The sequence below is a fragment of the Ceratina calcarata genome, unplaced genomic scaffold (assembly GCF_001652005.2).
Source record: "Ceratina calcarata isolate Rehan_Ccalc_2016 unplaced genomic scaffold, ASM165200v1 scaffold291.2, whole genome shotgun sequence".
Taxonomy (NCBI): domain Eukaryota; kingdom Metazoa; phylum Arthropoda; class Insecta; order Hymenoptera; family Apidae; genus Ceratina; species Ceratina calcarata.
In genome coordinates this window covers 693,880-720,120 of record NW_017151492.1, presented here as the reverse complement: position 1 = coordinate 720,120, position 26,241 = coordinate 693,880, and the positions used below count along the sequence as shown (strand labels likewise).

General features: G+C 46.1%; 1 protein-coding gene across 6 annotated transcripts in view; it reads right to left on the bottom strand.

The window, feature by feature from the left end:
- Mxd (MAX dimerization protein) overlaps positions 1-26,241 on the bottom strand; it is a 181,146-nt gene that overhangs the window by 21,673 nt on the left and 133,232 nt on the right. The window contains exon 7 of one of the 6 annotated variants that reach the window (XM_026812621.1): positions 4,122-5,164. The exons of the other annotated variants lie outside the window; for them this stretch is intronic. Within the exon in view, the coding sequence (XP_026668422.1) occupies positions 5,085-5,164 (80 nt within the window). The 3' untranslated portion in view covers positions 4,122-5,084. Of the gene's footprint in view, positions 1-4,121; positions 5,165-26,241 lie in introns of those variants that run through there. 6 annotated transcript variants of the gene reach the window in all.

The window sequence follows — 26,241 nt, the reverse complement described above, 5'->3', positions numbered from 1 at the left end:
CGCAAAAACAAACCCTGATCGCGATCGTCTTCTCCTCCTACCTATTAACTTTCTTTAAGTGTACAGTATTTATGTACATCGGTGCATTCATTTAAAGGAATGGTTTCCAAATGGATTTTCCTTCTTACAATTCTTGCATCGTTTCGTTATGAAAAATATTCCGACATTTTTTAATGTAAAAGATATAAATAAATTTAAGAGACGTGGAAGAAGGTTTTCGTGAAGTAAATGGGAATTAAATGCCGGATATTTCTCCGTGAAATCACGAACTAGGACAATGGCGATGTTCCCGGCACTGATATTCACGGTAGGTCTCTCACCCAGATCGTATTTGCGCGGGACGCAACAGAAGTTCGGAATTTTCTGGGAAAACTGTAATCATCTTACGCCCAGTCCTTAATCACGTTATACTCGTTTTGTTGGGCCACGCTTCGCGGAACCCGCCGAAGCCCGTTGAACTGTCGATGAAAACTCTTCAATCCTACTTTGGTCTACTCCGTCTAGGTACTCCCACTTCTTATCTGAACAGTACCGTTCCTTAAAATCCTTCCTTTTGCCTACTCGGCACGAAATGTAATTGCCGATGAGTGAATTCTTTTTTCCGTCAAGCTTCAACTCAGACAAATCCATCTTTATTTCCACGTTTTTATGTATTTCATCGGTTTCTATCTGAATTCAGTATTCCTAACTCCTCGCGATAATAATTATGACATAAATTGCTGCATTTCGCTGTTTCTCAGTATTTCACGAGGAGATTTTCACTGACGATTAAATGGAAGTTCGGGGTATCATAATTTTTGTGTGGAACCCCTGCAGACAGGCGATACACGAGCGAGGGCCGGGTCTGATGAATATTAAAAATCGCGTGAATCTTCGACACGCGGTGGGGCGCGATCGAACCTGTCGGCGGTTCTTTTCGCGAAACGGCCGGGGGGAGGACTTTGCGGCGGGGAACCGATTGTCTTCGTCGTCCGAATCCGTTTTCTCGCGTGACCGAAGTTTCACGCGCAGGGTGCCGTTTCCCAGGTTCGACGATGGGGCGGACGTCGATGCCAGGAAATTCGCCTATAAAACGCAGCTAGGCGCAGGTATATAACCGTCGCCTAAATCACACGGTTCGCGCCATGCGATACTACGTATGCACCGGTGGCGGCGTCGCGACGCGCTCCCTCGTCATGTATCCGCCATATTGGTGACACGCGACGCTAACTTATTCTCGAGGTTGGCGTCGCTCCAAAGATCCACGCCGCCGTCGCCGCCGTGTCGTGGTTCTCCCATCGACACGTGCCGCCATATGCTCTTCCTGTTTTCCCTTTTGCGTTGCTCCGTCGAAACGGAACAATTTTCGAAATCGTCATTACCTGGCTTCGAACCAAAGATACAATTGCGCTTCTTCGACGCTCACCTGATCCCATCGCTAATTCGCAGTGGGCAAATTCAGCGATTCGAATACTCTACAGAAGTTTCGTTTAACTTGGAACAATTCGCGGTCATCGTTTGAAGTTCGTATGCAAATTGGTATTATTTTGAGAACAGTCGACAGTGGGTCCGTGAGGGGAGCGAATCGTTAATGGAAAACGTTTACAATTTCGCGGATAATGCTGTCGGGCGACGGTGCGCAGTTTCTTGGTCCGAGGAATATGCAAATCAGGTGCAACTTGTAGACATCCTTCCACTGGTCTCCGGAGGAAACATGCTAACTCAAGGAAATGTAGTTGAACCATATTCAAATTGGCGCTGTGAGTCGCGCGGACCCTCCGGAGTATATGTAAAATGGTGTCCTCTCGGTGTCTCCGACTCTCGTTCAGACAGTATAAAATTGTGTCCACGTAAAATATTGGTGCCCAATACATTTCACGATTCGAATAAGTTCTAGCTCGTTCCGTGCAAACAATTTCTTATCGATTCCTCGCGCACCGAATACATCCTAGATTTATGGACGAGCATTTCGCGAAATCGTGGTCCTAAGTACAAGGTATCTCTCTATCATGAGCCTAATTCTACGGGGCTCTTTCGCGCAGCCTATTACAAACTTTTATACGTCCTCGTTGAGTCGCGCGACGCTATTTACGTTCGCGTGCTGGCTATAAATTGCAGCAATCTGCGCGAAATAAAAGGAACGGGAAATAAAACGCTAAAACCGAAGCGGGGGAGAAACACGTGAGCATAAAGCACAGCGGCTGGTAACAACGGCGCGAGGACACGATCCGACGATTCTGACCTTGCCAACCAATTCCATCGATTGACCGCTAATAATGGACCGGGCTCGTCGAGTTCGGTTTTCATCCGAAGGATTTCCCATCGTCGGGATCGTTGTCACTATCGAGGGGCAATGATTAACCGGAAACCCGCGACCGCAGAACGGTCCGCACCGATTAAAGTTCCGTGATACAGGGCCGTGTAAGGAATACGCAATATCGCATGTTCCCGGCAATTTCGGCGAAAGTTTGTAATTAATTTAGTTACGTACGTTGCGCGGCCTGTTCAGCTTCGCCCCGGGCATGGTTGTTTTGCAAACTGTCTGGCCACGGGGCCGCGCCGCGCGCCGCCGCCGCGCGATTCGTTTCGTACGTACGAACGGTCAATTTTGCGCGCTAATGCTCGATATTAATTTTGCGAGAGTACGAACGCCGGGGCCCGGGAAGCACTTTCGTGCGCGCAATTTGCTGATGCAATTTTTTTTTTTTCCCCCGAAACCGTGGAAACCGGAACTGGTTCGATGTTGTAATTAAAAGTTGGTACGCTTCGAAGTATCGGAATTATTTTCCATCTGCCGTGGATAATAATTTTCCGGACTACTTAGCCGCGTTGTCGTCGGCCGTCTTAATTAAGGAAAGAACGGGCGAATGCTGTATTTACGATCCTACAACCTCATCGAGTATTGCGCTCTCGCGGAACAATCGGTAAAAAGAAGTTGAAAAAGCAAGGAAGGCAGACAGAACCGGCGCGGCGGTCGCCGACGGCAATTTAAATCACGGGTCGGAGGCAACACAACGTCGCGTCGTCGTCTCGCGTCGCGTCTCGAGGCTCCCGTAAAGCTTTCCCCGGTGCGGTGGTCACAAATACGATCCGGGCTAAGAATAAGGGAGGACACGGGGAATCGTCCCGTAAATTCAGCTTCGGTAAGTGGGTGGGAGGGGCCCCGGCCGCGATTTCCCGACGATACAAGTTGGCCGAACTCTGTGCTAAAAGCCAATCTCCAACCCGGCTGCGATTAGCGTGACCGTCCTCGTCGTCTTCGTCATCGTCAAACCCCGGCCGTAGCCTGGGGGACGGAACTTCCGAGATAGATAATACCCGGGGATGTCCAAGTTGGAAGACCCGCACCGCTGCCGCCCCTCCCGCGGCTCTTTCTCTTTCACCCTTCCGTGAATCCGTGAAGAACCGAAATTACCACCGAGGGTTAGTACACTACCGTTCATAAGTCCCCCTTTGGACACTTTTAAACGTTCCGTACAGTACGCATAAAATAAATTAGAAAAATGCCAGACCGATTCTGTAACGTTTAGAAATATAATTACAATGGCAATGATAATATTTCTTCAATTTACGAGCAACTGAATTTTCTAGACTTCGATTTCATTTTAATCCGATTTTTCCACCTCGTACGTCTTATTTGTTTACGAGTTGCCAAATACTTGTGGACCGTAGTGTACGTGTTCGTAATTCTAGTTTCCGCATGATTCAATTTATTTCCGTTGCGCCTTCGGCTCGGCGAAGGTCCATCGAGAACGTACGTAGCCCGGAAAAAAGCCACTCCCCCTAAAGGGGCGAAGGGCCTGCCGGTATTTACGGGGTCACCGGGAAACAGTCTTCCTTCTCTCTCCTAGTCATGTAGTTTTTCTTATACTATACACGATCCTATCTCCGTCGGACTTTCTGTTTCCATCGGTTCGGCCCGATTTGCGATAATGAGTTTTGAAACTCTTTTAACCGACCGGTAGATATAGGTATAGTATATCTCTGCTCGAGGGAGGGATGAGACAGGACACGGGGACTGTGAAATTCTATTTCCTTCCGGTGATCGCTTCTGCCTTCCGATCTAACGAAAATCCCTACGTGTACCGGGTGGATAAAAATTATTCAATATCGTCAATTCTTTTAAACACGTCGTCAATATTGGTTTTATTTATTTCATAAATAATTATCACAGATCGTAACTCATACCTAATTTAAAAATACATTCAAACATTTAAAGCAATTCAACAATACGATTCGTACTATTACAATTTCATTCAATCTAACCCTATAAATTCCAAACTACAAAAATGTAGAAAAGAAAAATTCTACTACTAATTCATTCTATAAATATATTTAATTACATATTGAGAGAAACTGATTTTATACCGTTAGGAAGAATAGTATTTATTCACGATAAAGTTGGATACGAAAATAAGTGTTGCGTCGGGGCGATCTCAGGACTTACGGGGTTAAAATGCCGAGTTCGATAAAGGAATCGTTCCACCGCACCGGGGCGCACGGCGATCGATCTCTTCCAGGGCGCCGCGGAACAAACGACGCCGGCCGACGCCACGAAAGGATTAACAGAAATTTATGCAGCAACATCTGCCACCGTGTCTCAGCGTTCACCGTTCGCTGATTCAATCGCGGCACGCAGCTGGGCCAGACGCCGGGCCGAGCCGAACCGGCCTGGGCCGCGTTAACATCTTCCGAGCTGGCAGACGACTTAACATTTATCACGCGAGATTAATTAATGACAGCGAAACGCGTACGCGTGCGTATAACTGACGTACAACGATCTCCTCTAAACTAGAGAATGGGCCCTCTCTCTTTCTCTAATTAGTACTTTGTGCATAACTTTATTAGCATTTCTTTCTTCAAGTAGTACGGCGTAATAACATCAATTGAACTTTAGCAATTCTATCATCTTCTATGTTGTTTCTAATAATATATTATAGTTTTATTGTAGGGATAAAGCTCGCTTATTAAAATTGTAATATACAAATAAATAGAAATGATAACAAACGATAAATAATAATTAAGTCTGGATATCTAGAAATATATTATCTTTGAAAAGCAAAGAGAATTAACTACTAGTAAGAACTGTTTAAAGGAAAGTATCTTCAGGTGAAGATCTTCAAGAGAGAGTGAGTTTTCAAGCGCCGGGCATTGAAACTTAACATAAATCGCAATTTACAGAAGGCTGAAAACAGAAAAAAGAGAAGAATGGTCACACAAGTATCTTATCAGATTTACGACTATATTGATTATACTTTAATCAACACTAACAAGCTATTTATAATGTACGTGTATCAGAATAATTGATAGATCACTTTATTTAAAAATATTGCACTCTCTTTAACGAGCTAAATACTCTACTAAGCCATTTCTATCCTACACGATACTTTCTATGGTTTCCATTTGCTTATCCCAAGATCATGATTTTAAAACCGCGGTGACAATAATTTCAGGCCGCGTAAAATCCACAATTTTCCACGTCCGTGTCGCCGAATTTTCCACCTAGGAATAATGACTCGCGGTGCGACTCGTAAAACGTTTTACAAACGTGTCGAACGTGTTTCGGTTAATGCTCGGTATCGACAGAGGAGATGAAAGCAACGGGGGGGTGGTGGAGGAAAAAAAAAAAAATTGCTGAAATGTGGGAATGGGAGCCGTTCGTAAACGATTTTCCATCCGCGAGAAAGGGTGGTTGACACGCGGGCGCGCGCGCGCGCTCGCGAAATCGGGATTTTGATTGCGCAAGTTATCGTCGACGAGATCATCGTCGCAGGGGCGAGGGGGCAAAGGGTTTCCGCGAGTCGGTGAAAAACGACACGATCGCCGTTTAATATACCGTACGACCCGGTGCTAAACGGCGAATAAATTTCGCGGCTGAATTTCGTGAACGCAATTACGAGCGTGAACCGGCTTGTTATGGTCTCGGTCGCGATTCCCATTCGCAAATGAAATCTCTTTGTGTCGCCAGCTGGACTCTTCCTTTCTTTCTTTGCCATTCACATTTCTCTGTTTCATTCAACTCCTGCGTTTGATAATTTCCATCGTTCAACGTCTTTCAACTCATTTTTTAGTTTAATTGAAAACGAACGTTCTACTATTTTATTCTTTAGTTCATTGTACCTATTGGCGTTATATGGGATGAATCGATATGTGAAGTGTCACTCGTAATTATCCTTCATTTACTGATTTCGCTACAGACCCTTGGAAAATGAATATTGATTCAATGAAATACAGGAATATATCAATCACTTATGATAAATGGACACGAAGTACACTTTAATTAAATTAGTAAATAATTGGTTTGTTTTCCGACTGATAATTCTTAATGAATTATCCCGTACGTAGAACGGTATTGTGATCATCCAACATAGAGAGGACACGGACATTGAAAAGATATTTTTCCCACAATTTCCATTGAATTTATCGCGACATACACTGAAATTTATATTGCCTACCGTTATTTATCTCCTTTTCGGTACAGCTAGGCGATAATTGCGTGCCGCGTGCCCCTTAATCATCCAAATTACTATGCCGTAACTTTAATTATTATCAATGGCGATCGTATACGTAAAATCGATCTGAAATAACGGCCTTCCTACACCGCTCTGCCAACTAATTAATGTAATTCGCCGCGCGAAGGCTCTTCTCCCCATTTTTCTTTTCTTCGTAACCTAACGTTTAAAACCCTCCTTGGTTCAATAAATTAAGGATAGTTCGTGGATGCGAGAGCTCTCGCGTCTATATAGCAAGTATGGCTGCCGGTAAATATTGGAAATTAATTAACTAGCGAATATTATGGGTAATATTTATCACCCTATTTAATATTCACCGTTTAGCTATCATTTATTAATTATTAGGGTGAACGCATGGAAGCTACCGACAGAAATAAACAATTATTTATCGATTTGGTTGAAAGAAATTTTCTATGCACGGATCATAAGACACCGAGGAGACTCTATTGAAGAGTGGCAGCGCAAGTCTCTCTTTAGTAATCTGTCCTCGGCATGTAAAGTATAATAGATTCACTTTGTATTGAATTAGACGATATTCAAAACCATCTTGATTGAGGAACCTTGGTCACTGCATTTCTGCAAGAAAATTCCACTTTTGCACGCACAATGCCAAATCAATTGAATCGTTTAATCACTGAGAAGTCCCCCCACGTCTAGCGACGAGAAATCAAAAAGGGAAAACGGAACCAAGGTTAACGCACCAGATATGTACTTGGATAAAGAAGGACTCGGGATCAATGACACTCGCGTTCGTTGCAACATTCTATTCTAGTATGCACCGCGTTCTGGTCGGCCGCGTTATTGGGTCAACAATCGGAACGCGTAGGAAAAATTTATCGAAAAAAGAAAACAACAAAGTACAAGGCGAATGAAAATCAACGTCGATGCGTTGAAAGCATTCCATTGTACTGGCTAGCGTTTCTAAGTGGATACGGTCCTTGACATCCACGTTATCGTTCGGTAAAATCTGTTATCGATCGTACTTTCATTCCAATGCGTCTTCAAGTAATTAAGTGAACGATGAAGTTGGTTGAAGAGCAGTAGGTTTTCTTGATATTAATCTTCCATTCTTTTTACTCTACTCTCACGTCATCATAAATTAACTTCTTTTGGACTGTTTTTAGCATGAACTTCCGATTTTTTTTAGAATTACAAGGATTATCATTGTTCCGTTCTCGATATTGATCTTTTTTCGGAATCTTGCCGGATGACTGGACACTTAGGTGGCATGCACGTGGACGAGGCTCTCTCCGCAGGCCACAATGAGCAACGTTCGCGCGTCGTACGAACGGGAACGAGGTCAACTGACCGCCGTGCTGGAACACGCTGGACTGGACGTGTACTTACATGCCACGGCACGGCACCGATGCGACGCGATCGTGTCCAAAAACGGACATAACGTTGAGCAAACACGGCCAGTATTCATCGTAGAAACTCGAAAATAATAAACTTTATCGATCCACGTGCTCTTTTTATTCTGTCTCAACGAATTTCACCGAACAAGTGGATAGCTTTCATCTCGGGAACAGAATTCGTTGCTAGGAGCGACGCTCGGTTAAGCGTTTGTCAGTTGCATTACAAGTTTGTAATGCTGGTTATCATAGTTGAAAATTGTTACATTTGAATTTACAAAGTTTCTATGGAATATACTGAATAAATATAATTTGATACGTGCATACTGTTATTAAATATTTACGCATGCATCTGACTCCTTTACGTCGAAACGAATCCAACGCATGATGGTTCAGGTCGATACGAGACATTTTACAATATTAATAACAGAGTGAACGAGATCACTACTATGGACTCTATGCATTCATAAAAAATATGAATATGCAGAAAATAAAAAATGCTACACGTGACGCATAAAAATGTATGAAATATTAAAAGTGAACGCGCACCGCAGTGCTTAAATGATAAAAGAAATTTCACTTTAAAATGCTGCTTTTTTAATTGGCCACCGCAGATGTTTCAGTTTGCATAAAAATCCACAGTCTACTACTACTACACGTCGCATTCAATGGAGTCAAAGACTATTCATATATTCCCGGACACCCTTAAAAGCCTACTTCATCAGAAATATCCCCCCACGTACTACAATTCGCCAACAACTCACGGACCATCTGCGCTCAACACGGAGCCGAACGACAGCTAGGACAAATCCTCCTACCGGTCCCGGCATCAGGAGCAGAATCCTCGAAGGACATCTCGAAGACTTACCGTCTTCGCGAGCACTTAACGTCAGCGTCCGGTTACGGTCTGTCCGTCTATTGTTCGCCCGAATCCCATTAGTTAACACGGTTACCCGTAAACGAGATTCGAGTACTTGCCGTTAAGTCGATTGATCGGAATTGGAATCGATGATACAAGAGGAGAAGAAACATTGTGCTCGGTCTGACAGCGTGATGTACTTTACCGAAGATATAACGCAGTTTAATTCAATGTTTATATAACGTAATTTAAAAGTTATACGATTAGAAGATCGCGTAATTTTATATGGACAGATACTTGATTTTTTTCAAAAATACACGCTGTCACTTTATGCAACGAGCCGGAGATATTATCCCCTGGCATCGGTTTTGGGAGATATTTTATGGGAGTGGCTTGCGGAACGCATGGGGAACCGAACGGGCGACGTCGACGGCGACGGGCAGCGAATTAATTCGACGACCGTATTATCGGAACCGCTTCGTCCATTAGACCGCTTTTTTTCCGTCGACGTAACGATCCGTCCGCCAATGCAAGACGGGATACCGTTGTTTTATTCGCGGCGCGATAGTTAACGAGGACGTCTCTCCCTTCGCTCCTACACGCATACATAATGTATACGTGTGTACGTACTAATGCTGTCCCTAATGATTCTTCACGAGGAACGGGCTACCCGTTGGAGAAAGTTGAAACACGACGGGACGAGTCGCGCGCGGAAAGAGAAAGGGGTGAAACTTTGCAACCGGTGGGGGAGGGTGGGAAGACAAGGATGAAAAGAAGGAAAAACTGGGGGGAGGGAAGTAGGGTGGGCGAAAAAAAAACACATAAGAGGGAGAAAGTCCCTCTCTTCCTCTTTAGACTCCCGCCTGTCGTGGCTAGACAAATAGGCAAATGTCGAGGTGGAACGAGAGAGGGACAGAGAGTGGAAGGAAGAGCCGAAAAGAAGGGTGCTTTTTACTCGCACTGGAAACCGGCGTCGCGACGCTCGGCGTCTCCGAGCTTCCTTCACGCACTCTCTCTCCTCCAACCTCGTCCTCAGCGTTCTCTCTTGTCTTGTCGCGGCTCTCTCGTTGCCCCCATTTTTCTCCTCGTTCCCTTCTACCTCTCGCCTACGCGTCGCCCGCTCTTTCTCTCTTTACCGTTACCGTCCCAACCCCGCCGCTTTTTTTTGCAGCCGCGAAAAGCACATTGTTCGACGAAACGTGTGCACCGTCGCCACCCTCTCAGTGCGGTTCTCTTGCGCGTGGAATCGGCCTGTCTCTCTTCGCTCGCCGAAAGTGTCTTCCAGCAACGCGAGGCACTCGGCTACATTCTGCAGCCACCCGGTTTCGCCATTGTCGCACGGTGAGAGAAAGAGGAATGAAGAAGGGGGTGGGGGCGACGATAAGAAGAAAGGGGTCTCCTCTGCGTTGGCCTCTGAGATGTCGGTAAACGCTTCTCGAAGCCTCGCGCGCAACCCCTCCTTTTTCTCCTTCCTTTCTTCCTTCCTTTTATCGTCCGCTCTCTTTCCGGAGATTTCCACAGGGCGCGACACAGCGTGTCGTTAGGGCCGCGCAGCGCAAACGCAAGTCGCCGATATCTCTCCAAAAATTGTGACAAGTCCTGTCGATTCGATTCCTTTTGTCTTCAACGACTCGTACTTTTATCGTACAATGTTTTGCGAGTAATCTCATAGAAGGGCGTGCAGAACTTCAGTACTTTCCGACAAGACAGAAATAGTTGAACTGTTCATTTTTCATCCAAGCTTAATTTCCTGACATTTGAAATCCTTTCGATTTTGCGTAATATCAGATTTATCGACTTTTCATCATTTTTATTTCCTAATCTTGAAATTTTTTTATCAAAATCAAATGACGTATATTTATTTATTAATAGCGTTCATATTTTTGTATTAACTGTATAAGAGTACTACCGTTAATCTATCGAGTGACAGTGACTTTGTAACGGGAAATATCTTTCTCGCAGGAAAAAAGTGAGTATCGTGGAATTTTCCCACGTGAAACGATTTCCGTGTTCGCCGAGAGTTCGCTTTTAGAACCGATGGCTGGAGCAACGGTGGCTGGGTCCGCGGGAACATGAATCTCTGTTCACGTCGATCCGGGGAAGCGTAATTTGTAAAAGAGAGAATCCAATCTGGAGGAGAACCGCGACAAATAGCGAGTCTCTGCGACCGAATGGCCGCTATTTTCAAAGGGAGGGAGAAACGCGCGAAATGGAAAAGCAATAACGACGTTTCGCAGAGGGTTGAGAACACCACCCCCGGCCCTCGCTGTCGGAGACTCTCCCAAAGAATGAGAGAGACGTGTTCGGTTAATGAAGGTAAACGTTATGATACGCGCGAAGAAAGCAGAGATTCTTTGATTATTTCTTGAAGCCACCAAGACAGTCTTTTTTCTCCGGTGAAAAAAAAAAATTTGCTGTTTGTCGCGAGTCTTGCCAAACTTCGGCTGCGTTCTTGTTGCGTCTTATTCTTAGAAATCTGGCTTGCGAACTGTAAATTTCATAAGGTTCTTGCCAAGCTTCTACTTCTCTTGCTCCGGATCTTCTATTAAAGAATCTGAATTCTGCCTCTCTCTTTTTTGTAATCTTGGCAAATTTTTGCGTTCTGTCCGAAAGTCCAACGGAATCTTGGCAGAGAAATTATTTGTCTCAACAACTTCTAATACAAAATTATTATTCATCTCCTTATAAAGTATAATACACTCTGGGCTGTTTCATGGTTCAGCGAACCTCACGAGTCAAATACATTCACCCACTATCAATGTATCATAAGTAACTTGAAATCCTACTAATATCTGTACAATTTAAATGCCTGAACTTCAAGATGCTGTTGATAACCACATAAAAGTAGAAAAAGCTTCATTTTCTCAACCTTCGACCTGTCGGCACTCGGTTCAAAGGCGACGACCCGGCGAATACGATCTATTTTTTCAATCCGCAGAAAAGGTGGCCATTTGTCGCGGCAAGGGGAAACGGCGGAGAATTATCACTCGGAGAGCCGCGAACAGTTAAGGGATGCTTAATGAAGATTAAGGGGTGACTCGTCTTCGCCACCGCGCCGCAGCACCGGGTGTTCTCCCGTTCTCCGCGAGCCTGTCCGACCAAACGGTTTCCTTCGAGTCGCAGTTTCCTCCTCCGGTTTCTGCCGCGGTATTAACACGGAATTCACCCCGCAAAGAGAGACATCAGATACCCGGGCGTTGCATCGTTTCAGCCCTTTCAGAAACAGATTTAGCCCTGTCCAAGCGGGCGGCGAGTAACGGGGCGCCTCTCTCCCGCCACCTTTCCCGTGCCCCACCGTGCTCGATCCGCAGTGCATAATAATGAGCTCGAAATTGGAGCAGCTCCCGGATCTTATCAAGGGGACGCGAAATTGGACTTGGATTCTCACGCGAGAAAACCGCCCGAACCGACGACGTCGCGACGTGCGCCAACTAACCATTGCCGTCCCACACCCCCGGCGTTATCCTTTGGATTCGCGCGAATAATAATTACGATAGACGAGCCACCACCCGCCCAGTCTCCGTGGGGATTCTCGCGAGCACGATAAATTGCGCGAGACCTTCGGGTTAAGTTTGGATAATTTGCGCGGCCATTGTCGGACGGCTAATAAATTCTGGCACGTTGATTAGAAGCGGGAAGATCGTAGAGATGAGGCACCTTCGAATGGCACGGTGGTGCGGCGCGGCGCGGCGCGGCGCGGCGAGACGATTGGGCTGATGGCGATTTGGGAAATTGGTGGGTGGCGACACGGACGACGTCTTTTGAGATTCTGATTTGCTACGGATTGAAGGGTCCAAGGTATTTCAACCGTAATTTCCCTACGAATTTCTACCTCCGACGCGAGGCGCGGTTAATATCTTTCAAGGAACATAGTAACGCCAAGTTCTGGATACTGGAAAAGTCTCTGAACGAGGGAAAAAGGAAAAGTCGAAGAGAAACGGGTTTCCATGAATTGGATAATGTCGTAATTAAATTTCGACCCTCTATTAATATTACTAAAACCGCAGCTGTGATTATCGTCTGATTTCCTCGAGTCCCATCGGTCATCAAAGGGTCGAGACAACCCTAACATCCGCGGAACGACGTCCCAAAGGATACATCTCCTTTAAATAGGAGAAAAAAGAAGAGAGAAAATAATCACCGCACTGCACAGTCCCGCGCGTTTACCCCCAACGACCATGTCTACGGTTAACAATCGCCGTCTGTCCCGTGTCCCGGCGGGCGCAGCAAGGCAGAAATTTTTAAACACGTCTCGCTCCTAAGGGATGTTTTCTCAGCCGGTAAAAACGGCAGTCTGCGTTACCGGCTCGCACTCCAGGGGCTCGGGGGCTCGCGCAGCAACCGATAGCGCGGGACGGGCTGGCGGGCGGGACGAAGGGTTGGCTCGGTTATGACGTCAAAACTGTCAGGCGACCCCGAAAGGGTCGACGAACACCGGCGGAGGGTGTGTAGTCGATTAAACAACGCCGCACGCAAGCTTTCAATTCTATTTTAAGGATCTTGCGCCAACGACAAGGAACAACATTCGTTCCGTGCCAGGGGGTTGGATTTAATAAGCCTCCTTCCGTAATAAAACCTCTGTCGCGTTATACGGGAATTATTCCTCGTCTCTCGTTGCCCCCGACGATAATTCGAAGGTAGAAGGGGTGCCAGGAATGCCCGGACTCGATCACTTTTCGTTGACTCTTCAGACGAAAGATATCGATTTTTTATATAAATATAGATAATTCCGTATATTTATATCTTATGAAAATTTGTGTAGAAATAAAGTTTATTTATAGCGCAGAGAATGGCGGGGATAATTTTTCGTCGAGCGATCTTTGACAATGAGCGTGATTCGGATAATGCTAGTATGCCGATGGGATAAGGGGGATGGTTTAACGGCACTAAACAAGTGGTTTTATTTAAGAGACGACGTCGGGGAAGAGAGGGAGAGAGTAATCAGTCCCGGGGAAACACTTCAGCGGAGGCAGTAGTCGCTTGGCTTAAGAAAATAACGCGGCCTAAGAATATTACCTGCTGCGCTGCCGCTTGTCTCCCTAACGAAGAGGCCTTTAACGTGATTACGATAGAACGGCCGGATCAAGAAGTCCCGTGAATGTGCGCGTCAGAGCGGCGGTTTTTTAATGGTTGTTTTGAGTAGGGTTTATCGGGCGGTAAGATTGAGGAGCGGAGCATCTTGGAGGGTGAGTTTTGACGTCTGAATTCGGAAGGGTCCGAGAGGCGGTCGAATAAAAAAATTTAAGGGTCGATTTCGTGGCATTGGAGCTAATATATTAAATTCAACAAAAATACGCTTATACGTTGTAAAGTGATCTTGTTAAATTACGTAATGTACGAATAGTTTAATTAAGAGATATCCCGTTATAATTTTCCTTTAGCTCTTTACGTTCATTCAAGTCTGTCGCACGGTATGAGCTTATAGATCAGTGCAGGTGTGGTATCGGCCACAAAAATCATGACTAGCTGAACAATCACCGCCATAGGCACTTGCCGAAGCGAGCGGTCGTAAAATCGACTTTTCCCCACAACGGGAGAAGTATCCGAGATCCGTATCCTTTCAGCGATAACCGAAAAAGCCAGTCGATCCGGCTTATCGACTGGACTAGCCCCCGAAGAGGGTAACAGCCGACGAGGACATATCGTTATTATGACGTCATACTGTCAGACGACCCCAACAGGCGGCAGAAGGGGTGATTAGGCAACAACGGGCGAGGCGGCGAAGGGTATCGGGAGTGTAAAGGCTGTGTGTTGCGGCGAGCGAAGAACACGACAAGGGGAATGGCAGACAGAGAGAATGCACGGTGTACAGTAGCCATGACACCGGCTGGGAACCGTGCTTCGAAGATGAGGGGGTGCAGGCCACCCCTGCGACCCTCTCTTTCCGCCCCTGAGCCAAGGGTATTTTTCCATAATCAATAACATGCCTCTATTCTCGTCACACCGACCGAGCCGGCTCCTGCCGCCACCTCCTCGCCCTCACCCCACCCTTCGCTCGCTCACCCTCTTTCTCCCTTTCCCTTCCTCTCTCTCTCTCTCTCCCTCACGCTCTCGACATCGCCAACCTGTCCAGGTGACAGTGGTGCCCAACCAATGAATCTTCGATTCGACCGTTCGTACCAACGAAATTGTTACGAATTTCTAATGAGGTTTACGTGTCAGACAAATGAAGTCGCTTTAAGAAAGTGAAACAACCTTCTGGACCAAAAACGTTCTTAAGTCGATCTGTATTAAATTTAAATTCATGTCGATACAAATATGGATCACAGATATCGTGTGTGCGAGCAATCGTATAGAGCTAGTTTTGAAACCGAGCCGCTCTAAACTCGAAGCCACAAATGGTCCACGATTAATGGCGGATTTTTTTCGGGCACAGCATGAAAACGCACGTGCACGCTTATCGATCGCGACGCGGATCGTGAAACGCGCGGCGCGACGGTTTGAGAACCGCCGACGAAAGCGGCGGTTTAAGGGTGGCACGAGTGGCGGGTGAAAGAGTTCATTAAAACCAGCACCGTGTGCACCCCCGCTTGGTCCCCGACCCCGTCGATTCGCCAGCGTCGATCTCCATCCACCCCTTTTTTTCCCGCGTCCTCTTACGGGGTAAAGGGGTGAAACCGTCGTGCAAAAAACAGCCGAAACATTCGACGCTTCCGTCGACACCGGCGCGGCCGACTCGAGAGACCCGGAGCCCGAGGATCGAAATTCGTGTTTCCACCGACGCGCATCCCGGGGATGGAAAAAAAATAAAAGAAGAAGACGAAAACGCGCCACCCCGTGTGTCGTGTTCAAGCACGTATTTCTTTCTTTTTCTCACCGCTCGCAATTCTTTCCTTTCGATTTTTACTGTCTACCACAGTGGTACGTGCTGCCGATATTTTTCAAACAATTAATCCGCCCGTAAATGCACGTTTAACATACATACATAAATTTTAATCCAATGTACATATAATGTAATGAACCATTCTCTTGAATACATTGAGAACGTTTGATTTTCGATGCTGAGGTAGCGACAGACGGTGTAAGTTTAAACCTCTGAAAATACCGCGGCTGAGGTACCGCGGGACAGACCGTGCGTTTCACTCGTTCTTTCGTCTACTCTCATGATTAATCAACCCGCTATCTGATGATAATAAACACTGTGACGTGGCCCTGTTGCGTGTGCGCCGCGTTATACTATTTATCGTAAAGATAGGAGTCGCGCGCGAACCCCGCGGGGGTGTGGGTCGCCCGTAGATAACGATAATGTTCACCGGGATTGTGGTAATTAATCCTGAGTTTATTCGAGCTGTCTGAAAAGTCGAGGCCTGCGCGACAATTGTGTACCGCGGCACGAACAGGAAAAAAGAGTAGGAGGAAGAGGCGAAAGAAAGAAAGGAGAGGTGACTAAGTTTCAGCGTTGTCGTTTCGCTTAAAACGTCAGCCGTAACAATAATTTCCGGTTTCCCCGCCCCCCCGGACCCCTGTACTTATTCTTTTTCTTTCACCTCGTTCTCGCTGCCGGTGTTCCGGTTTGAAGCGTGGTATATCTGGAACGCGACGGGATTATTAATTTCCCCCGCGCTGATATTCCTCGTTTTTTCTTCCCGTATATTTCTTTATCGTACGACCTGCCGTGCCGTTCTTCTTTCTTGGTATTGGGGGGGTTTCGAGCGTAGACAGAGATGCATGCGTTTGGAAATAAAATGCTTTCGAACGCGAAAAAAGAGATTGTAATAACGATGGCCGGTTAGATAGGAATGCACTGAACGCGGAGACGAGAAATTAATATAGTTTTTGTTCACGTTTCATAGAGACGTTCAAATGGAAATATGATGAATTATATAATTCACGGAGGACTTAAAAAGTTGAATGAATAGAATNAATTTACAGGATGTCCTCAAAATTCAGCAGCGCGACAAATTAAAATCCTCAGTGAAATATAAAAGCCACCAATAATAATTAGCTTCGATATTCCTACGAGTTTTCCGCTAATGAAGCAACGTAAAATAATACATGTAATTAACAGTTTGAAATTCGTCATATGAAGTTATAATATTCCAATTACATTTTCAAGCGAACTAGCTAATACTCGATAAATAATAATTATTCGAGGCACGCTTATTAAAACTTCGGTTATTTGCTTGCTTGCTTGCTAGCTGAAAATCAAACTTTGCGGGACACCCTGTATTTGATCCTCCCTACTATTCACCAACGATGTAAACAGGAGTGGTGTGTTGCATCGTGGTCAATTGTTTCTCGTTCGCGACCATGATTTACCGACGATGTTCACAGGGCTACGAGTATAAACGCACGAGTGTTGACAAATAGTATTTAGACTGCTCACCCTCTTCCATACCCCTGTTTAAATATACGAATCGGTAGCGGAGCTACCGCGAGAAAGAGGTGGGCGTCTCGATTTAAAATTCGTGCCCGATACACATTTTTTCCATGATCTGGAAGGTAAACGGGATTCGGGTGATTCTGTTCGCCACGCCCGGAAGAGGGATTACTAGACTCTTCGGGCTGTCCAGGATTTTGTTCGAGCTCCCGTGGCTTAGAGATTTTCGAAAGGCGTTCCAAGAAAAATCTCCAATCCTTTGCACTTGTTAATTTGATATACTAAACAAGAATGCTTCATGCAAAATAGAATCTTATTAACGATGATAGGAATTCGTCTTATCCTTAAAAAATAATCATATGCATTTTACTTCTGAGCTTCTACGTCATTTCATGTTAAATCTATTTTTTATATTTTTTACGGAAATATTAATCTCTTTATTTTATAATTGATGAGACTGAAGTGTAGAGATTGATCTTGATTACCGGAGGACAGTAAAAGGTTGTTTGCCATTAAGCGTCTTGATAAATTCTTAATAAGGATTAAATACCCTTTGAGAACACATTGAATAATGAATTTTAGATTAAGCGACAATGTTCAATCCTTTCTAGCATGCTCCTTGTTATATAATAAAATAACGCTTTAAGCTTTTCAAACACTAGCTATAAAAATTTATCTAAAATTCAAACCGATAAGAATTCTAATTTGAGCTAGCAGCTTCAATAATCTGATTTCTATGAATGTACCTCCATACGAGGTACGTGTATTAAGTAATCTAAGCAAGAAGGTAGTTCCTGGCAACCGGGAGAGAGCACGAAGACTGGCGAAACGAATCGATTGAAGGCTAACGAGTGGCCTCGATAACCTCGCATCGAGGAAATTACGCCGGTGGCGTGGCGTGTATCCCCGGGGGACCGTTTCTCGAACGCTTCCGTTCGCGCGTTAACGGCCGTACGCGCCGGGGCTTCCGTCTTCGTTGGTCGTCGCGACGCGCGGCCGCAGAGCCAGGCCCAGAGCCAGCGGAGCTCGGAGCCAGCGCAGCGCAGCGTGTAATTTCCCACGGAGATTATAAATACTTGGCCGAGTCGCCCGAAGGCGGAGCGCCGCGAACGTAAACCCGGACAGCTGTTGCTGTTACGCGAAAGTTGTTGGATCGGTGTCGGTGAGGGCGTGCGAGAAAACCGCTTGTATGAAAAATAAGGGGACAAAACTAACCCCGGCAACGAGCAAACTATCTGGCTATATATCTAACTTCTGTACGTACGTCCGGGCTGTATAAAATATGAAAAAGCAGCGTGTCGAGCGTCGCACGAACGTCGAATAGCCATGTCGCCGCGTTCGAACGACGGTGTACTGTTGTACGATCGGAACGAGATTCCTGGCGCCAGTATTTTACGGGACAATTCTTCCGTTATAACTGTGGGAAAATTAATATGCTGAGCGATAAAGCGATCGAGTAATACGAGATTCCACAATAGATCGTAATTACATATGCAAACATGAAGTTGACATTTCAATGGAAACCCGTTAAATTCCACCGGTATATAAAAAACGAGCAGGAAACGTAAGTAGCAACCGCCTTTGCTCGATCCTTTTTCTTTAATGAGAGCGGACAGAACCGATACGTGAGAATGAAACGTTTCTATGATCGATCCGCGGGAATCACGGTCAGTCTTGCGATTCATCAGCCGGGAAAACGAGGCAACGATCGTTCGTAATCGTGATTGTTTGCCCTCTAATCACGCTCGTTCGTCTTCGCGGCGTCATTGCGCCGTTTTATTAGATTCGGCGTACCGTCTGACAAATTACACCGTCCCCGCGATGCATCAACCCCCCCGTCCCTTGCCCCTCGGGCAACAATGGCCTGTGCGCATCGAACGAACGGACAAATGAAGAATCGCGAGCCGTCTTCTTAGAATTAGCGGTGTTCCGTGCACCGATGAGCAGGCCGTGGGCACACGGGACGGCGCGCGGGGGACAAGGGTACACAGGAGGAAGACGACGAGACAGCTCTGACAGGGAAGAAACGTGCAATTTTCGTTTCGCATTGCTCGTTGGCAAAAATCAACCCGTTCGCTGACCGGATGTACCGGTTACGGGGATACCTGACAGGAAGCGGCCAATTATTAGACGTCCACCGTCCATCCTCCCTCCCTCCCTCTGACCGTAGATACGAATCTGTACTCGCAGCTACGTTGAAATCGGGGCAACCGAGTATTAAATTGAAGGGTTTAAGGGGATATTTGATTTAGTTCGGTTCGTTTATCAGTTACGCGCGACGAGAAGCGAGATTGAATCGATAAACGCGCGGTCCTCGAAAATGACAACTTACGTAACAAATTCTGCCTCGGATCCGGAGTCAGGTACTCCCATTGAATTTTATCAACCGCGGCGTATCGTTACGAAAATAAAAACAGCGGAGATATTCATGATATTCCTCGCGACGACACCTTGCGACCGGATGAATTCATCTAAATTGTAAAGGAACGAGGCTCGAGCCGAACGTATCAAATCGATACGAGAGGTGGACGGAGATCGAGACAAAAGAAATTCGTCTTGCAATAAAACGTATGCGTCGACGTCGGTAGTTACGTAAAAAAGGATCCGAACGTGCGTGACCAATGCCGTGTGAAGGAGGAGGACCGGCGAACATCGTTCGGTTAAAAAGCCACTCAGCCATTCGGTGTTTGCGCGAACCAGAACGAGTGAGCTGGCGAGCTTGGCGAGCGAGCGAACGAACGCTTTAAGCCCAAGTAATCCGGCTTAAAGCTCCGAGGTAATGTGCAGCAGGCCCGTGACAAAAGCGGCGAGGGCCCCCGGCCGCTTAAAGAGATTTCGAGTCGTTAGTCGAGTTACGGAAAGGGGTACCACGGCGCCGCCTCGGAAACGAACGGGGAAGAGGAGGCAATGTAAAAAAAAAAAAAAAAAAAAGAGAAGAAAGAGAAAAAAGAAAGAGAAGACCGTTCGACGGGGTGGCAGCGGGTGAAACACGAAGACGGAGGAGGACCAGAGGAGAGTCGGAGCAGGAAGAAGAATATCGACCTCACCTCGGCGCTACCGTCCACCGTCGAAAACTCCTGTAATTAACGAACTTTTCGCCGGTTTTCCACTTCACGTCTTGCGGGGAACCGGTCGGGCCGGGGAGAGAGCCAGCTGCAGCTCAAAAGCGGGTTTTGTTTGGCAAACTGCAATTTTTCTAAACGATCAGAGTGCGCTGCTCCCTGGCCTCCGCCCCCGTTCCCCCTTTTCCCTCCACTTACTCGGTACACTCTCTTCTTTGGTCCGGCCGCAGACGACTGTGCCCTCCCTTCCCACCCACTCTTTTTGTCTTGTTCTCCTTCTTTCTGCCGGTTTTCAGCGGCCGGAAGTCTCCTCATAAAAATTGCATCGCCATTGTTTGAGGAGAGGGCCCCGGGAAGAAGAAGCGGATGAAAGGAGGTAAGATCGTTTCCTTGGGACGAGTAGACCGACTGACTCGCTCGAGGGGGTGGTAGTTGGCGGCGGCGGTAGCGGCAGTAGTAGTGGCGGCGATGCTGGTGGTGGTGAACGTCATTAGCGGGGGCGGCGCGCACCACCGTTTCGCGGCGAAACTTCGAAGCAATGAACCAAGCCGCGCGCTTAATGAATCGAGCGTAATTGCGCCGAGAGAGCTTGACATTTCGTCGCGAGCTACCGAGCCCTCTCTCTTTCCGTTCCGCCTAATAACTACCCGGCCCCGAACTTCCGCGATCGCAACCCCTCTTCTCTCACAACTGCGCCGCCATCCTATCCCCACCCGTTGTTACCATCCACCCTCACGGCGGAGGAGTTGATTGATCGTGGACATCGATCGGCCAGCGATACCGAGACTCGCGGCGCGGCGGTAGGCTCCGATTAGGGAAAGACACCTGTTTACCTGCGGTGTAATTATTCGGCCAGCTTCCATTCTATTCGCATTGTCGAGTGCCACGGTTATTTGCGGCCTCGGGGATTTAATTACTTCTAGAGAATGGAATTTCTTTCAATTCTGTTGCTTCTCTTCTATAAATATTCTTCCTCAGTATTTGTCAATTACTACAGCCTAAGTTCAATTATATTTTCATATCTTAAACAAAATTTCTATTTATATCAATACTATTCCATGTATAAGAATGAAGAATCATTTTGTTCGAAGATGTTATCAGAGATTCTGTGTGAATTTTCTTTATCTATGGCGCCAGTAGGTTATGCGGTATAAATCAATTCGTCTCATTACTTCGCTTGGGAAATCATTAAGAGGGATCATGACGAACGCGCATGGTTGGTTACGCGTGAGATATCTCGTGTTTTATTGCCGGGAGCGTGCAACGGTTAGCATACCGCATGCGTTCCCCCGGTCAAATATAAATGTTACCGTGCACGTTTGCCGGGTTTAATTTTCTATAGCATTATCGTAACGGTCTCGTACGCGAAATAACAAAGTTAAAAGTGGTACACGGTAAAGAAACCGGTGCACAACAGATTTTACTTGGAAATGACTCGTGCGGGAAAAGATTTACCGTTCAATGCTCTTATCGTAAAAGAGAATTATGCTCGTTCGCGTTATCACGAAGCGTACTGAATCCTGGCCGGCGAGTAACTGGGTGCGAGAAGGGAAAAAGATGAAGAGAAGAGAAATGTTTATTACATTCAACGGGCTAGCTAAGTTTACCAATTAATCTCGGTTGATTTATCTTGTTAAAGCGAAATATCTTTTCCTCTTAGGGAGCGTTAAGAAGATTCACCGTTTGTTCAATTATTAATTCAGAAGTCAAGATACACAACAGGCAAATTAATTCTTCATTAATTATCATTCAATCAGCTAAAATACACAGCCGGTTCGTTTCTAATGAGGGACAATTAAGAAATTTGTGCAGATTTCTGTCGCTTTTAAAATACGTATTCTTATTAAATTACCTGTTTTATCTGTGTCTGTGCAATTCACCAGGGAAAGGATTAATTGCCTTGTCATTTCATTAAATTAAATTTACACAAACGTATAAATATATTTATAAAATGAATCTTACAACAGTTCTGGACGCAGTACTCTACTATCTTTTCGGCGTGTACAATTTCCAGGTTGAGGAATTCACTCGACTTTCTTTGCCCTCGGGAGTGATTCAATTTACTTTTAAACGAATATGTATTCAAAACGATCTTAATAAGGCAGCCGCGAGGACGTAATATTTTATTAACGAGTACAATTCATCAAGCGAAATAATACTTGTTCTACTGGCATTATGTACGTCCACGATGGGGAACAGAGCTCGACGACAAGTCAACAATAGGCTGTCTACAAAGGATAAGCCTTTTAATAATCCTTTGCAAATCCAATTAAACGACGCCACGCGTCGTCGAGTTTCAACGGCGGAACAGCGTCCGGACGCTGCCATTTCGCCTCTGCTTGCGTTACGAAAGATGCGAATTACCAAATAATTTGAATTCAGGTTCTTACGTACTTGCAAATTTCGTGTATGACAAACTTTTTTATAGAATAATGATTTGTCTATAAGTGATTTTCTGTTAATTTGCATCGAAGAAAAATCACAGAATCTGATGTATTTGATATTTTAATAGGAATTTGAAGATTCATTTTACTTCCTCAAGTCTGAAAGCGGTTGGAAAAATTCTGTGCTTTATAAGTAACCCAATCTGATGAAAGATTTAATCAAGAGGTTTCATCAAAAACTTATCCTAACTTGGACGATATCTCGAACAATATTCAATCTAAAAAAACCTGAGCCACCTTTCGTTAGGTAGTTTTGTTAGGACGAGAATGAGTTTAATTTAAATCGCGTGTATGCTAAATTTAAATAATTGGCTTTTGGAATTGATAGAATTGTCGGGTGAAGGCCGTTAAGTTTACGAGGTGCGCACCCTCGTTCTAACGATTAAGACACATATTTATCCCCGTAGCGGGCACCGCAAGTCAAACGCTTTCCAACCCCTCGCGGTCCTATCAAAGTCTCATCAAAATCGCCTCCTGGTGATTCCCTAGCCTCGCACATTCACTCGTCGGTCATAAGGGCACAGGTCGGCTGCTTCGCCAGAGAGGCTCGCCAAAAGAAGTCAATTAAACGAAAATCGAGCCGCGTCGCCTCGCCACGAAAACACACAGAACGCCGGCCGGCATAGCGTAAAGATAAAAAAAACTGGAGGGTAAAAATAAAAAAAAAAGAGAAAGAGGAATCAAATATTTCGTTTGCCTCGACGACTATCCCCCCGGAGGCTGTACTCCTTTGGCGAGGGTCAGAAAGGGTCCGTGTGCTCGTCGGCCATGTTGAAAGTGACTATCTTACGAGGGCGTTAGCGCATGTTTGACTTGTCAAAGAGCTTGAAATCCCCCTCCTCGGCAACCCCGGTTCTAGCCTATGCCTTTGCGTCTCTTTAGGGGTTCTTCTTCCCGCCTCTGTCTCGTACTGTCCAACATCGGCCATAGTAATTCCCTTCGCCCTTCCCCGACCCTCTTCCTCGGTTCTTCCGCATCCGACAAACCCCCCTGTGGCCCCTTCCACGTCGCCCCACGCGCGCAACGCTATTCACCCTCGCGCCGTTGTTCTCCCCGTTTCCTTCACGGCCAGCGCCGAAATGTCGATTCCTGCTACGCTATTCATCCAGCCAACCCGTTCAACCCCCGTCGCTACCTACCACGAGCAGCTATCACGCGGTGGCGGGTGGTCGGAGCTGTCTGGGCTCCCAAGTAGAAGCAACATTATCGAAAGAGGTGTTCGCGGACGGGTCTCTTATCGCGGCGCGCTGATAAAGATAACATCGAAGGGGGGGTTGGCCGAGGGAAAATTCGTAGATCGCTCGGGCAGGGAGTGCTGCTCCGTTCTGGAGAGGGAGCCTTTTCTGGGAACTTCTCAGGGCAGCACTGGTCTTTTAAGCTGATTGAAGATTTCGATTGATAGTGATGTTGTATGATTGGACAGTTTTGACATCCAATTTACTTAATGTATTTTTTATACTCGATTCTTATATAATAAAATGTGTCTCCCTTTTCGCAGGGTTCGTTCGCGAGAAAGCCAGAAAGAATTTTAACTCGTCCCATAAATAATATTTTATTGCCAAAGCCACGCGAAAAGAACCGGAGGACAACAACTTCCTCACGCCATCGCCGAGTCACCGTAAATTGTCTAAATCTAAAACCAATCCAGTACCAGGTACCAGACGATCACCGACCACCCTCACCGACACCGACGAACGCTGGATCTCGACGTGGGGAGGGAACGGGGAGGACTTCGAATCGGGGAAATTCCGTTTAACGAGCCCCCAAACGACAAGAGCATCGAAGATTAAAGGGTGTGGTGGCTCGCGGTCGTGGAAAATAAAAACGACCGCCTCGTGGGCCATGTATCACCTTTTATTAAACGATAAATCGACGCGACGCAACCGCCTACTACAACACCCCCAATTCCTCCTTTGTTTCGCGAAGTCATCAGACTAAGATAACTTAGTTTCTTCGATTACATCAGCTCTTTATACTATCTTACAAAGAATTCCATTTAATCAGAAAATAATTGTTCATTTCATTTCAATAGTAATTATTTGATTTGATTGATTAAATATTAAAACTGATTCTCCTAGCCGAGAATCATCACATAACAATTTTCGGTAAATTTGAAACCTGGAATACAAGTCTGACCAGTTCGATGCATCGACTACTTGGGCCCGTGACATATTTGTGTTTTGCTATTAATATCCGGTGCTCGTCGTTCGTGCGAAATTACGAAAATGGCGATGGACTCGTCCTCGCCCCGTCTTTTCCTCGCGCGTCTCCCTCCCTCGCGGACACGCTCGTTCTCTCGGTGATTAAAACCTCCGGCACGCGGGATCACGCACCCAGGTGCGTGCCCGGGAATACGTGCGGCAATATTCCCCTCCATCCCGACTCGGTCGCGGCCTGCTTTATCGTTAATTACCACGGATTAATTACATCGATCAGGCGCAGCCTCGGCAAATACGTCCCCGGCAATTCGATGCGGATTAATCTCGTCCTTAATTCTTAAATTCGCCCCGCGCGGAGACAAGCGAGTTAAAGGGGATTCAACGTTCAAGGGGTTTCGTGATTTATTTTGCGAAATGCCGTAGTCGCTCATGGGTTTATTTGTCTGAGAAGTTTTAAGCGCTTGCCTAAACAAAGATCGTCGTCACGAATCTTCTTCTGAACTAAACGTGACCTCGAATCTCGTTGAGAAATTGTAATAATTACGAGCGTACGTATTTTGATTCGGAACCCCGTCATATCGTCATTCCAGCCCCATGCACTCTCGTCGCTAAAAAATTATCAAGTCTCCCCCGAACAAATACTCGACGATCCCCAAATTACAATCTTACGTCCATTAATTACACTCGGTCTCGTCAGGGAAGAAACGCAAAAAAAAAAAAACAAAGACACCCACGGGCGCCCATATAAGTAATGAGCCGATCCCATTCAAAGGTTCAGCGTCAGCCCCGTCGCGTTTTTTTTTTTAGAAAAAGAAGACGTACCAGTCGCGTGTCAAGATTTCAAGAAGAATTGAACGCGAGCGCGTGCGGGGGCTGCCTTTGTGAGTTTCTCTCGTCTTCTTCGAGACCTCCAACCTGCCCACCCCCGCTCCACCCCCTCTGTCCCGCGCAGTCGTCCCCCTTCTCGCGGCTGCTCTCAAAGCCTCGTTCCACTCGTTTTTTAACCTTTTCATCTGCTTCCGCGAGAGTGCATCCGCGGCTATTGCAATCCGAATAAATGACCGGCGTGTGACTCTTTGTTGGGAGCGCCGCCGCAAAAGGTTACGAGATTTACGCCGCGCGTGTTCCTCCACCTCGCCGCTGGCAGCCCGCGGGACATAAAGAGTTTTCCCGATCGACGACTCCGATGTGTTCCCCTTGTTCGATTGCACGGAAGCGATTTGTTGGAGATATTCGGTATTCAACTATGGCTCCTCATCCGTTTCCCACTTCACTTTCGTCACCCGAACAATTTTCATCTTTAACTCCCTTCACCTCACATCACGTTTGATGTTAACGCGACAAGTTATGTTTCTTATATTCTTTTTAATTCTAAAAATGATTTTTGTCGAATAAATTGTCGCCCAGTTTCAATGTCTCGATCATTGGAACAATTTTTAATATACTCTGACTAGAAGAATTCTCAAGATTTGGCAATAAGTCTCCATCGAAACGTTTGCGCCTCGCAGAAAAATTTCATTTCCCGTGGCATCTGACGCGGTCTCGCCGATTCAT